The 14,382-nt window shown below is 33.5% G+C and overlaps 1 protein-coding gene across 1 annotated transcript in view; it reads right to left on the bottom strand.

Moving 5' to 3' along the window:
• The window catches only part of ARFGEF1 (ADP ribosylation factor guanine nucleotide exchange factor 1), a 163,508-nt gene that overhangs the window by 54,740 nt on the left and 94,386 nt on the right, over positions 1-14,382 (bottom strand). Inside the window, exons 15-22 of the mRNA XM_044665941.1 lie at positions 13,622-13,733; positions 13,080-13,285; positions 12,912-12,996; positions 6,804-6,975; positions 4,188-4,339; positions 1,395-1,523; positions 536-694; positions 130-280 (exon numbers count right to left, since the gene is read on the bottom strand). Of these exons, the coding sequence (XP_044521876.1) occupies positions 130-280; positions 536-694; positions 1,395-1,523; positions 4,188-4,339; positions 6,804-6,975; positions 12,912-12,996; positions 13,080-13,285; positions 13,622-13,733 (1,166 nt within the window). The remainder of the gene's footprint in view (positions 1-129; positions 281-535; positions 695-1,394; positions 1,524-4,187; positions 4,340-6,803; positions 6,976-12,911; positions 12,997-13,079; positions 13,286-13,621; positions 13,734-14,382) is intronic.

Below are 14,382 nucleotides of genomic sequence, written 5' to 3'. Positions count from 1 at the left end.
ATACTTTAATGCTATTGGAAAGTAACTCTTAGTTAGAAGTTAAAAAATAAATTTTAATCTTCCCTCCCCAGCCAAATCCCCCAACCCTCCTTTCTCCCCCCCAAAAAAACCTAGTTAGAAAATTCTCACCTAGTCCCAAACCTACAAACTCATCTGGAGCCTGGTCCTTTGTTCCACTGAAAGAGCCTTCTCTGCCTCGGACAGTGCCAGAGATATAGCGCGGCTTCACTCCAGTCCCTATTAGTTGTGCAAGCTCCAACTGACTGATGCATTTCAGTATCTTAATAATAAACAAACAACAAACCAATATCCTTAAAAGTACTGAAATGGGAGTAGCAATGATTTTTCAAAAGAAAAAGTAAATCTATACTGTAAAATATTATAACTTTTTATAGTATCTAATATTTATTGAAAATAAAATAAGTTCTCCCCAAAGTATTTCAACTGTATTCACCGTTTTAACTATTTAGCACCAACACATCACATAGAACAAAAATGCATTATAAATATAACAATAAACTAATTATATGTATACCTCATGCCATGAATTTCCTAAATAGTTTCCATCTGTATGAGCTACTGTGATGAGTGTCTTTATTGTATCAATGTTCTTCTGCTTCATTTCAGTGATTCCTGAACTCACTGTGAGCAAAGTGAATCTTGCTAGTGCCTGGACATAAGCATCTCTTTCAAGCTTTGGGTGAAAGAAAAGGGAAACAGAAAGAACATTAGTTGAGCAATTGGTTGAATGGGGTAAAAAAACTTCTGGACCAGTGGATGCAAGTACATATGTGTGTATATATATTATATCTGTTTCAGATCAAATTCTATATCAGATACATGAATAAAAGTATAGCTTCTAAAAAAAGACACAGAAAGCCTGCTTTTAATCACAGGACAGCTATGTTCCCATACAGATTATCAAGTGTTGATTTGAAAATAACTTTGTAAATTTGAAAATAACTGTAAATGTTAAAATTTGTAACAATTTTAAATAAAATATTCCAGTCATATTATGTAGGTAGTAAAAATCTGAAACTTTGAAAATAATTTGTAAATGTACAATTTCTAACACTTTTAAATAAAATATTCCAGTCATATTATGTAGGTAGCAAAAATTTAGAAAATGTTCTTTAAAACATTCTCTAGATTCTCCATTATGTCTTATAATTTTTTTTAACATATCAGAAATCCCTAAAACAACAGAAAAACCTTAGTGGAGATTTTAATTTAAACTTTACTTGACTGAATGAAGTCCAAAAAATCTTAATTCATTTTCAGATAACATAAACAAGATTTTTTGTACTTATATACTATACTGACATAAATAACACTTTCAGCGTACTACAAAAGCTAAACATATCAAAATATTCAATTCTTAAATTCCATCTTACCTGAATGCTGAAAATGCAGGCAATTCTGATTGCACATCTTATGCCCTCCAGACAAAGAGAAGCTACTTCAGTATCATCACAATCCTGTAGGCCTACACTGAATGCAGCCAGAAAAGGTGTCCAAGCCAACTAGAAAAATTAAAAAACATAATATGTTTCGGGAATTCAACCAGTACATCCATCTCTATGATGATAATACACTGATTTTCATAAAGAACCAAAAATGTCTGAGAAACTCTAAAATATTGTCTGAATAAAGAAAATGAAATTTTAAAATTTAGAGATTATATTAAGATATAATTTATAGCAAAATGAGTTCTGGTAAGTTAGACTTTTTTTCAAGAATAGTAAACAAAGTATTTAAACTTGTTTTAAATACAACAGCTATAAAACATTAACTCTAAGTAAAGCATCAATGACTGACACACAAAAATATAAATTATTTTTCTAAGAAAGAGCTTCTCATACTCTCAAAGAATTCCATTGATTTTTCATCTCTATAAATCCTAAATGCCCAATTATTGGTTTCAGGACTTTCAATCATTTATGTAATTTCAGGACCTGCATTTATCTTCTTCTTAAAATTGGTGCCTGAAATAAATTTTAGCCTTGTTCCTTCATGTGATGAAAAAGTTACCTGTTCTACTTAGACAATTGCCCAGAAAAGGAAGAAACAAGAGCCCAGAATTTAGGTAGAGCCCCATTTCATTTATATATTATTTAAAGTAATACCTCATATTTATATAATGCTTTAAGGTAAATGTTTTTCTTTTGCTTAGTTTTTAAATCACAATAGCCCTATATTGTTAAGTAGATGATTATCTTTCTTTTAGAGAAGAAGATACAAAGGTTCAAAGGATCTAAAACTTGTTCAGGGTAACACAGATGAGTCTAGCTTTCACTACAAGAAACGCCTCAAAATCAAACCTCAACATCATGAAATCTCACTGTATAATCCTGCTAGTCACTTCAGACAAAAATTTGGATGGATGGCAATGATCCAAAATATATCATTTGGACTTTTAGCAGCTTTAATTCTTCTGAACATCAGTCTGCTTCTTATCCAATTTACAATATAATCCCTATAGTGCTCACTGCCCCCTGTAAACACTGTCTTGTTCATGTTTTATTGGCATGAAATTAATTAACACTGTTAGGTACAATCTGCTGAATGACAGTATAGAAGTACAAAGAGAATAAAAATGAGGTCTGATATTTATCACATCATGACTTTGATCTCTTTTGGTCCTCCTAACAGCCCTGGGTGGAAGAAAGCATTTTCCTCATTGTACAAGCTTAGACACATAATGTCTCTTAAGACTTCCTCAGAATCACATAGCTAATAAGAGGTCCAGTACTATTCATTTGGCCACAGATGTTTGGAAACTTCTTTTCAAGATACCTGGGAAAACAAGGCTTAAGGTGAAGGAGATAATCTAAGCCGTTTTCTAGGAGCCCTTATGAAAATTTAAAGTTTCTTGCTTTGGGAAGTTAGTAGCAGAAATTTTCATAGAGAAGAGTAAGAATATATTTTCACTTAAGGATTAATAAGGAAGAACTTGAGGGTACTGTTTTAATGATTAAAGGTATCTGTTATGGTAGGCAGTTGTCAACTGATCACGTGTTAAAACCAACTGATCACGTGTTAAAACCAACTGATTTTTTTTCCCCTGAAAGAATGTATGTATGTTAAAAAAAAAGTTCCTCTCCTTTTAGATTCCTAAAAGTATCTAAACATGAAGAGAAAAAATCCAAAGGCATAAAACAAACAAAAAACATCTTTAAGAAAATAGTGTCAAGAGTCTATCCAAGTTGTAGAATAGAAGACAAAAGTACAAATGAAAGAAAATAAATTCAGAACCATTAGTCATTCAACTAGTATTTATCAAGTGTTTACTAAGCCCCAGGCACTGTGCTAAGCCCTAGAGCAATATAATCTATACTGCACCTTCCCTTCCACTTTTCTATGGTGGTTCCCTATCACCTCTAAGATCAAACATGAAATCCTGCTTGGCATTCTTAACCTGCTGGCCACCTCCCCAATACCTTTCCAGTCTTTTTACTCCTTAGTCACATCACAATCACACTACTTTGCAATTCAATGATACTGGCCTCTTTGTTATCCTTCACACTAGATACAGTATCTCCTCACTGACTAACCTCCATGCCTGTAATGCTCTCTTCTGATCTCCATCTCTGGTGTCCCTAGCTTCCTTTAAGTAGCTTAAATCTTACCTTCCAAAAGAAGCCTTTCCTTCAACTCCCCAAATTCAGTATTTTCCCTAGGTTGATCATTCCCAATTTATCCTGTCCAAATCTTGTTTTTATCTAATTGTTTGCGTGTTGTCTCTCTCAGAAGTCCTTCTAATCAAGACAATGATCTAAGACAATTCCAAAGGACCCATGATGAAAAATGCTATCCATTTCCAGAGAGAGAGAATATCTTTCTGTAACTTCTACCCATTGGCCCTAATTTTGTCTGCTAGAGCACCACCATGGAAAAAAACAAATCCGTTTTCCATATGATAATAGCCTTATAATTTATATTAAGCTGATATATATATTAAAGGCCATTCTTTACTTTCATTCCCTAATATTAAAAATGACCCCTACTGTATAAGAGTGCTATCCCTTAGCCTTTATTTAGGATTTACATTTTTATTTCAAATCATAATTCTGAATTTCCCATATGACCAACACTTTAGGTCTAGGCATTATTTCTGACTATTAAAGAAAGCAGTTAGATGAAAATATATATATATCTTATTAACATAAATCACTAACAATTCTCACCTTGAACATAGGTCTCACATGTTCCAGATGAGTTGCACTGGTAAAAGGTGCTTGAACGTGGCTTACTGCTTCCATGAGAGCTTTAGCTGTCTTAGCCATTTGTTCCATTTCTAAATTATACAGAAGTCTCCTCTGCTTTTCACTGGCTACATCTGCAACAATTTTATTTTATATATGCATAGTTAATATTGCTAAATTAAAAATAAGGCTTTTTTTTCCAATTACCATTTTATTTACAGTATAAAAAAGTAATGGTTAAAAAGTAAATAAAGTAAGAGTTTAGAGAAAAAGTCTGAGGATGGCAGTCAGGAGTAGCAGGTGAAACTTGGGAGCAAAGAGGATTTAATTGAAAGGTCAAAGAGAATTGCCTTTCCGTACCAAACATGCTTGTCATTTCCTAGGGAGTCAAGAAAGGTACAGTAATGAAGGTATTTTGGCATGTTTTAGTCTCAATGTACCACCCTAACTTTCTTGCTTCCAGTTTCTATGAGTTTGATTCCAAGCTTTCAAGTAATGGTAAAATGCAAGGGAAGAACCCTTGGAGAATTATTATAGAAGAGCCATAAATAAGAATGTGAAAAGGCAGAAGTTGATTAGTCTATATTTGGTTGGAAAATGAAAAGTTAAGTAGATGCACTTAAACCTGTTATAAATATAATAGCTAATAATCATCATCAACTCAAGTAAAAGTTAATGATCAATCAATCAAGTTCAACATTTTCTTTGCTCACTAGCTCCTGCTGAATCCAAATTTCTAGGCCTTGGATTCAAAGTCTTAAATTTTTTCTCTGTTTCCATCATCTTCATTACCCTTTTCTAATTATATTCCCAGAACACTACTGTAGCATTACTCTCTCATATTTTGGAAAATGTGAAAAAGGGGCTGGAGAATATCTTTTTTGACATTCCTATCCAAACCATTCTTTTCCATTGTTTTTGTCTTTGAATACAATTGAAGTACTGAGATGAAATAAGCATTATTCCATCTATAAAATAGAACTAGGAATTTTCCAGATTATCTCTGTATTCTACATTTTACCTATATCTAGGGAAGGAAAAACACATGAAAAACCATTTTCTAGTCCCACTTTGAGCCTTTTACAAATGATAAATAAGCAATCAAGTGTGAAACTCCTGAAATGTACAATGGAACAACTGTAAAAGTGTCAATGTGTTCATGACAGTACATGAAAAATCCTATTCTTGGGATCTCTGGCAAGTTTATAACAAAAAGGAAAAATTTTTAGAAAGGTATATGTGGATTGATCCAGTTGTAAGGTGTGAAATTTCAACTGTTATTCAGGTTTTATTCTCATAAGAGCATGAAGGGATTAGAATACAAATAACTACTCAGTTTCACTTATAGTAAATATAATTTTTTAAGCATTGATCAGTGAAATAAATTTTTCCCGATAAGAAAATTTCATAGAGAGTAAAGTAAATCCAGTCACCTCTTTTGTTTCCAAGTCCCCTGCTGAGATACTCCTCCTACAGGATTTAGAAATCTGGAATGACATTACCCTCACTCTGCAGGACATCCTCATGTATACCTAGCTCTTCTGGCCCAAGGCCCATATTCAGAGGTTGCTTTGAGGAGAGACCCTCACAGTCCAGAACTGCCTAGTTCTCCCTATGCCTTGTTTCCCTCATCTATGTTTGGCACCCCAGTCTCAGTACTCGGTTTTCACATCATCCTTTTCAGCATAGGCCTGTTTGAGCCAATAACCTGGCCCATTCTTCTCTTTTCAGCTTTCTTAGCCCTTACTCCCTCATTTCTCTGCTCTGAAATCCAGTAAAAATGCTCACACATGACATTCTAGCTCCCAATTGAGCATTTTCCCTGGCTGTCACTCATCATTGCAACACTCTTACTTTTCTCATCTCAGCCATTAAACTTCTTTAAAGTATCAGCTGAAGCCTCACCTTGTTCAGGAAGTCTTTCCTCAACTTCTTAACTCTGAGTGCCTTCCCTCTGAGACTAATTTCCATTAATCCTGTATATATCTTGTTTGTACCAAGTTGTTTGCCTGTTATCTCCCCCATTAGATTCTAAAGTCTTTGAGAACAGGAATTGTTTCTGTATCCTTAGTGCTTAGCACAGTGCCTGGAACAGAGCAGGTGCTTAATAATGCTAGATGACTAACTGACTTACCTGTGCCTAAAGCAGAGATCAGCAAATTACTGCCTATTTATGGATTTCGAGCTAAGAATGGTTTTTACATTTCCAGTAAAATAAAATAAAATTTTATTTTAAAATGCAAAGCCATTTTTGGCTATCTATTTTGGCTCTCTTGCCATAATTTGTTGATCCTTGGTCTAAAGCAGAAGCCCCAATTCCAAGGGTAAGAAATTTATGGAGTCTAACCACCTACATCTATTTAGCTTATTGGGACTATTTCCACATAGCAGTTCCCCTCATACCCATCAATACTCTTTGTCTGATTTGGCTCCAACATCATACTGTCATAAAGACTTTATAAACATTGTTAAATAAGCATCTATCATGCACCGAAGTATATACAATTTATTACTGAGCAATGATGAAGTTATATAATAAAGAAGGTCCTTTTTTTCCCTGCCATTGATAATCAGCAACTGACTAATTTAGGTACTTACTCTGCTTACTTGACTTTGTAGGCATTGCTAGTTCTTTTGTTTCTTTCATTGATATCTTTTTTCCAGCTATTTCATTATAAATGGCTGACAAATATTCTTCAGGAAGGTCTTTACTGTCATTGATACCTCTATTCATTTTAATATACTGTTCCTTTGTCATTTTATTCTTTACCTAAACATGAAAAACAATGAAAAACAATGAAAATTAAGATGAAATTGCACTCATTTTGTTAGAATTCAAATATAATCAATCAACAGACTCTATGTATACTTTTGTAGACATGAAAGGAAAAATGTTCAACTACATAAGAACAAGAATGAAAAAAGAAAACAAGATTATTTTCTGTATATAAATAGAAAATTATGATATCTATCTCTCTATCTCTCTATCTATCACTTTATAATTTATGATGTGATTTCCTCACAACACCATTTTACAGATGAGGGAACTGAGGCTTAGGGAGATAAAAACAGTCTGCCTTCAGTCAAATGGTTAATGAGTATCAGAACCAATATTCAGATCCAGTTCCTTTGACTCCAAATCATTAGAAGAAGCATTAGCGCCTTCTACTACACCAAAACTGTTTGGCCAAATGTTAATGAAATTTAAGACAAAGTTGACAGGCTTAGACAAATGATGCCCTACATGACCTCATCTCAGTCTGATACTAAACAATGTGAATTGTGAATGAGATAATGAGGATGGAAATGGTCCTCAGCGAAGTTGGAGAACTCTATTAAAAATTCTTACAAATATTAAATCAAGGTCACTTAAGGATATCCAAAAAAAAAAGCCTAATCACCACTCCAGAAGAACACAAAGAAGTTAAAAGTACTCATGTAGTAGAAGTGAAGATGATAACTATCTGAAATGTTAGGACAAGTAAAATATATGTCTTTAGCTAACTTAAAAGGATAATTGTCATTAGGTGCCTATAGGCAAGGTATGCTGTGAAGTTTTTCTCCTATTTAAAGACACCCTAAGTGAAAAAAAGGACCTAATGCATACCCAGAAAAGGTGCAGGAACCAAAGTTTGGAAGTTGTAAGGTGGTAGCTCCATCACCATACTTGGGAACCAGCATAGCCATAAACCCAGATGACTCCAAATGACAGTGAATCAGGAGTCCTAGTATAAACTACATAAATTGCAGGTATAAGAAAAGCAAAAAGTATAATGATCTCTGATATGAAGAAGAAATTAAGAGGTTAGATTAGAAATTGCACTGATTTACAACAATGGTAAGGGAGAGAGAAAAGCAGTAGCAAGGTATTTGCATCTGCTATGTGGTTATGATTCAGTCATGTCTGACTTCACAACCCAATTTGGGATTTTCTTGGCAAAGACACTAAAGATACAAAGAGTGGCCTGCCATTTCATTCTCCAGTTCATTTTACAAATGAGGAAGAGGACACAAACAGGGTTAAGTGACTTGCCCAGGGTCACATAGCCAGCAAGTATCTGAGTCCAGAGGTGAAATCAGGAAGATTCCTAACTCCAGGCCTGGCACTCTATCCACTGGGCCATTTACTTGTCCATCATCTGCTCTACAGTCTCATAAATAAAGTTTTTTTCAGAATAATCTCTAAAAAGTTAAAATGGAAAACTATTCTTTAGGTAGATTAAACACTAGGAACAAAATATAAAGAGATGGGAAAGGAAAGAAATTTGTGTACAAGTACTATATAGAATGCTGAATGTACAAAAAAAGGCTAGTAAATGTTTGAAGATGATACAAACAATGGTGAAGGAATATAACACAAAAGAAAAGAATCTGAAGATATATTTGAATTTCATTGATGAGGATAGCAAATAGCCTCTCCAAAGATAAGGGATAAATTTACATGAAAGTTCATATAAAGTAATCAAGCACTGAAAAACATGTTCCCAAATTAAAAAGTTAAAAAGACCATACTAACAGAACATTTTCTATTCAGGTTCCATTTTATCCTTGGCAAAACAATGATTCTGGCATATAAGGAAAATGGGGAGAAGAGTGCTTCTAGAAGTAACTAAAGAGAAAATAATTAAAATAGCATCTTGAATAGATTTTTTAAAATTGTCATTTTTAATATAGGACAAGGGAACGGAATAATTCAATATCTAGGTATCCCTTCTACATTATGGGTGTTAGGGACATGGTGCCCCAGCAATCTGGAAAATCTGAGTAAAATTTTTTTGCCTCTCTTCATGTCAGAAAAGAAATCTGATTTTTTTTCTTTTTCTTTTATGGGGTGTTTATAGTAACTATAGAAAAGTCACAGTGTGGAAGGTATACCTGTACTTAATTTTGAAAGATGCTCTTTACATTGTAACATAAAGGAAAACCAGTGGGATGGGGAAGGGGCAAAGTTAGAAAAACAAGTTGCCCTTAAGGAAAAATTAAAAAATACTTATTTGGGAAACGAAAGAAAAAACATTTAAGGAGGAAATGCCACAATCATACTAGAAATCCATATGCTTGGTGTAAAGCAGTCCTATTAAGCAAAAAGTATATTTCCTTTTTGGGAATCTAAATTCCTTTGAAAGAATTTGAAGGATTAGTATATAGGCAGGAGAGAGAAGGTAGAAGAGTGGAAGGAAAGGGAAGGTTGGACATCTATGGCCTTCATTACTAGATCCCCAAGATTTCAAACTAAATTTTTATTCTATGATCTACACAAGTCAGATTGATTGTTACCAAGAATAAATGAAGGCCAAAAATAAAGCTTGACTTAAATAACCCTTAAGTAACCCCCCCCAAATAAAATTAAGTTTTAATAATATTATAAAATATAATAGTACTCTATAATGAACATTTTTCAGAGAGAAACAGCAGTTGAAAATAAGTGACTAGTTTGATAGAATTCATCTAAATTTTAAATCTGAGTGCTAAGAATGTGGCTTGCTATTATGGGTGAAATAAATACTTATTAGCAAAACTAAAACCATTACTATAGTGGAGAAGACAAAATGGAATACTAAAGATAAGAGATGAAATTAAACCCTTAGAACAGTGATGGCAAACCTTTTTGAGATGAAGCGCCTGTCCCTGTCCCTATCCCACTCTCCAGAGACCATCTGCCATGCCCTGTCCCCCGATTACCCCACAGAGGGGAGAGAACAGCTCCCATTGGGCAGGGTGGAGGGGTGGGTGAAATGAAGAATGTCCTTAACTCAGGTGAAGAGGGGGAGGGGAGAGGCTGAGTGCTCTGCTCTCATCCAGCTGACACCTGTGAGCTGCCCACTTTACCCACTGTGTGCTCTCATTGGGCTGCTGGGCAGAGGGGAGGGGGATGTGAAAAAATGTTGTCAGGCATGGTGGGGAGGGAGAAGGGAGCAGCTCCACCCAAATTCCTCTGCCTTTTTAGTAACATGTGTGTGTCCCTGTGTCCACAGAGAGTGCTCTGCATGCCATCTTTAGCACCCGTGTCATTGATTCACCATTACTGTCTTGGAACATCTAAATTCAATTTTTTAAAAATTACAACTTAAAATCAAACTATTTGACAGTTTTTGAAGAAAGTATAGAAGTATAACTATATAAGAAAGCTGTATAGAAAAGAACCATTTTATAAAATTGGGTCGCAGAATAGTTTTAAACCTTAAATAATAGTGGAGAAAATAATGGGACTGAGTTTCCTATAATTTTCACAATGTTATCTTAGGAACCTAGGCTGAGGATGCTACCATTATTTATTATCTATATATCCTGCCTCTCATTCTCTCTGGAACTATGACCAAATTAACTGTGCCCAAGTGTGTCAATCTACTTATGGACTTAACATCTCCAGGAACAAAATTTATTATTTTGAAACAACTAACATGCTTGGTAACTGGGCTTTTCTATTTAGACAAAATCTACTTCACTTTTTGTGATGTTGACTCTTCTTGAAGGAAAATATTTACAATACATAAATATAGAGCTGCTGGTTAATCTAGGAGTATTTCGCTTCTATCATTTCTTAATTATGAATTTTATTTTCCCAATGTATTTTTTTTGGTCATCCTCCATTTTTCACAGTTTTGCACTAAAGTAACTATTAAATTATATGTTGATTTAGTTTGGGGTATACATATTGTCAATATCTTAATAGAATTTCTCTAATCCATCACCTATTGTTGTTGATGCATAAGTAGAAATCATATAGGTTGTTTGCTTACAGTCAGCACAAGCACTGGAAGATAAGATGACCAAGAAACATCCCATGAAATAATACTTTTTGTTGCCTTTGCTTGAACAATAAAACGAACTCTGCCAACTCCTTCACTTGCCTATCAAAGAAGAACCTGGGAGGCAATCTTCCATTTAGCTACAACTTATTTATGTTCTCTGGCTTCATTTATAGTGAGAACGTCCATATGGACGGGATTCAGTATCTCCAGGAGCATATCAACTCACTAGAAATAGGACAAAGACCAAATATCAAAGGCTGTCAAAGAAATGTTTACATAGGATTTAAGAACTGTACGATTCTTAACATTTTTTTATGCTAGGAGGACCCAATTTGGTAAACTAAATCTGTCATAGTCTTTTCCATCACTTTACCTCTATTACTGCCTAAAAAGAAGAAAGCTATATTAGACTAGAGGTCATTTTGTAAATCTTTTTCCTAGAGTGTCATAGAGAAAAATTTTAATGGCTAGTGGCCAGCCTTCTGGTAACAAAGGGCTCCATATCCAAAGTGGGGCTGACTCTTGGACAACAGACCATGTTGATCCCAAGAAACATGGGAAAACCTTTGGAGCTTCATGGAATCTATTTATTTAGCTGGTATAATCTTTGAAAATCCAAAATCAATTTCACAATGATGAAACAATAGAATAAAACTTTTCAGAGGATAAAGAAATGTTTCTTTCATTTCACTAGAAGGTTGACATGTTAAAGAATTCAGATAAAATCCTGAAAAATGAAACTATTTTCTAAGAACTTCAGTGTTTATATGGATCAGAAAATCTATTCAGGGGAAAAAGCATGGAAAATGTGTTAAGTTTGGAAGCGATTTCATTCAAAGCCCAATACTGTCTCCTAATTAAGTATAGTCCTTCCTAGGGGAGAAGTCTTATAAATATAAAAATTATGTAAAACCGTTCAGTCATTTTCCTGTCATGTTTGCTATTATATTTGATGTTGGGTCTAAAATGGAAACATGCTACCAAAATAATGAGTGTAGGAAAATTTTGCATCAGATCTCCAACCTCTTTACCTAAGGGAGACACTAAATAAGAAGTGGAGAATATAGAGAGTCTCTAAATAAGTCTCAGTACTTTAGGTTCATGAGAGGATCATGGGAAAGCAAAATAAATTACTATACAATGTTTACTATACTAACTTACTTTAAGGTTAAAGGTTGGATTATTTTAAGAAAAAAATTCAAAAGAAATTCTTAAAAAAGAAAAAAATTAATAAAGAGGCTAATCATTTAAAGATTTCATTGGATAACAGAACAAACACCAAAGGCTATAAAATGCATATTAAAAGCAAAATATAATCAAGCAGAAATTAAAACCATTAATTTTTTTCTTTTCACAAAGAAATGGGATACATTAGAGCTAAACCATCATCACTGTACTATTTTCATTATCATCATTTGGTATCAGAGAAAATAAATCACCAATTGGAAAGAAAAAACTACCTTATATTTCTAAAGCACTTACTTATTTTTTAAAATGTAAAAGTACTTTTTATATGTTATGGTAAGAAAGAACAGAAATGAAAAAACAATCTAGAATGTCTTTATCTGCAATATTCAATTTGGGCTAAAATTTAATTTGTACTTTTACCAAACTGTTTTTGAGTCAATCATGAATGCTTTTTTGGGATGAGAAACAAAGGTCAAAGAACAATAAGGAAAGCAATGAGGAAATTCATTTTAAAAACAGATTGGTCCAATAGATTGGACAGAAATGTAAACAATAAGCAAGAGAGCCATGAATTTTTTACACATTTATGGGTCAATCCCAGTTCTTGTCCTCTGAACCAAAGGCAAATCGGAACAGATCAGAAGAATTAAGCAGAGAAATAGTTTAAGCAGCTGATTTAAATAAGTCAAAATTCCATAGGATCACATTCAAAACTCCTTTTATTCTAGAAGAATTACAGGAAAACTAACTTAGAAAAACAATATACCTGTGGGCTATGAAGATCTGTTGTCAACATGATAATTGAGTATGCCAAAACATAGGCAGTATCTGCACTAGCAAAAAGGGTTTGTCTGAAAAATAATGAAGAACCACATTACAAATTTTAGTTGATTTTATAATTTTACGTAATAATAATTCATCTCATTTTACTTACCCTTGGTTACATTCTAAGTATCTTGCAGCAAACTTTTCCATTAGCCGATCAATTTTCTGAGCCTCTCCTGGAAGCCGAAATCCCTCCAAAAACATGCGGAGGGCTGAAACAAAGTCCTTTCCTGAAAAGTCATGTTGGTCCACATATGCATACATAACTTCTTTGTTAAATTTATCATTATCTCCCAGGAATTCACCCACCTGAGTCTAAAGTATAAACAAAAATAGAAGTTGGCGTACTAAAACCATGTGACATTTGCCAGTCATTTCTAATGTTCATATGCATGTTTACAATAAAAGACTTGTAAAAGTCTCATGAACTATTATAATTTAAAAAATCTGAAAAAAAAAGTTAACTGATATTCCAAAATATCAAGGGCAATATTTTGAGGTTAGAAACCAGAAGGATGAACTTTGGGTTATTTTGGGATTACATGTATTTAACTGCAAAGGCTGGCATTTTAAAGTAGTTATACAAAACAAAATTAATTTAAAACAAAGATTCCTCAAACAAGTTGGAATGAAGTAAAATGTTGTTCTTACAGAATCTAATCGTTCCTCTTGATGTAAAAACTGGGCAATATCTTCAGGTGAAGTACCAAGCATCCCTTGTTCCTGTAGATACTGTATTCCTCTCTTTGGTTTCTTATTAAATCTGGATATTAATGGTAATATTAAAAGCAGTCAACCTTATGTTTGCTCTGAAAAAATCTTAAGCTACAATATTATACAATATAAATAAATACAATACATTTCTAAAGGATCTCAGCAACACAGGAACTAGGTCACAATATTCAATAGTTATCATATAAAGGACATTTCATTATACCAAATCATTTTTATTCCTTTCATGTAAATAGCCTCAAAATGTTACACCAAGTACAAGCAGAATACATGCAGACAATTATTACAATTAATATGGATAATGTACTGAATAGTTTTTCTTCCAACACTCTAGTCTCTTTTCTGGTCTGTATCAATAAATGAACAGTGATGCTTGCCAGAAAATTTTTAAAATGCCAGAAACCTGTAGTAAGATTTATAATTTATTTATAATTAAGTTTCTTTTGGCATTTAATTAATCTAAAAATTCCATTAATTCCACATAGCTGTTGTCCTTTATTAATGAATAGTTTTTGGCTTATAAAGGAAGGATACTGAATTTTGTAAGGGGGAAAAGAGGGCTTTGGGATTCAATATATTAAAAGATGGTTGCCAGAGGATTGAACAATTATCACTTCTCAATTAAGAATAATCTCAACTTTTTTTTTTTAAACCCTTAACTTCTGTGTATTGGCTCCTTG

The sequence above is a fragment of the Gracilinanus agilis genome, chromosome 1, assembly GCF_016433145.1.
Source record: "Gracilinanus agilis isolate LMUSP501 chromosome 1, AgileGrace, whole genome shotgun sequence".
Classification (NCBI taxonomy): Eukaryota; Metazoa; Chordata; class Mammalia; order Didelphimorphia; family Didelphidae; genus Gracilinanus; species Gracilinanus agilis.
The sequence above is the reverse complement of the archived record's forward strand: the minus strand, read 5'-3'. Positions and strand labels throughout refer to the sequence as shown.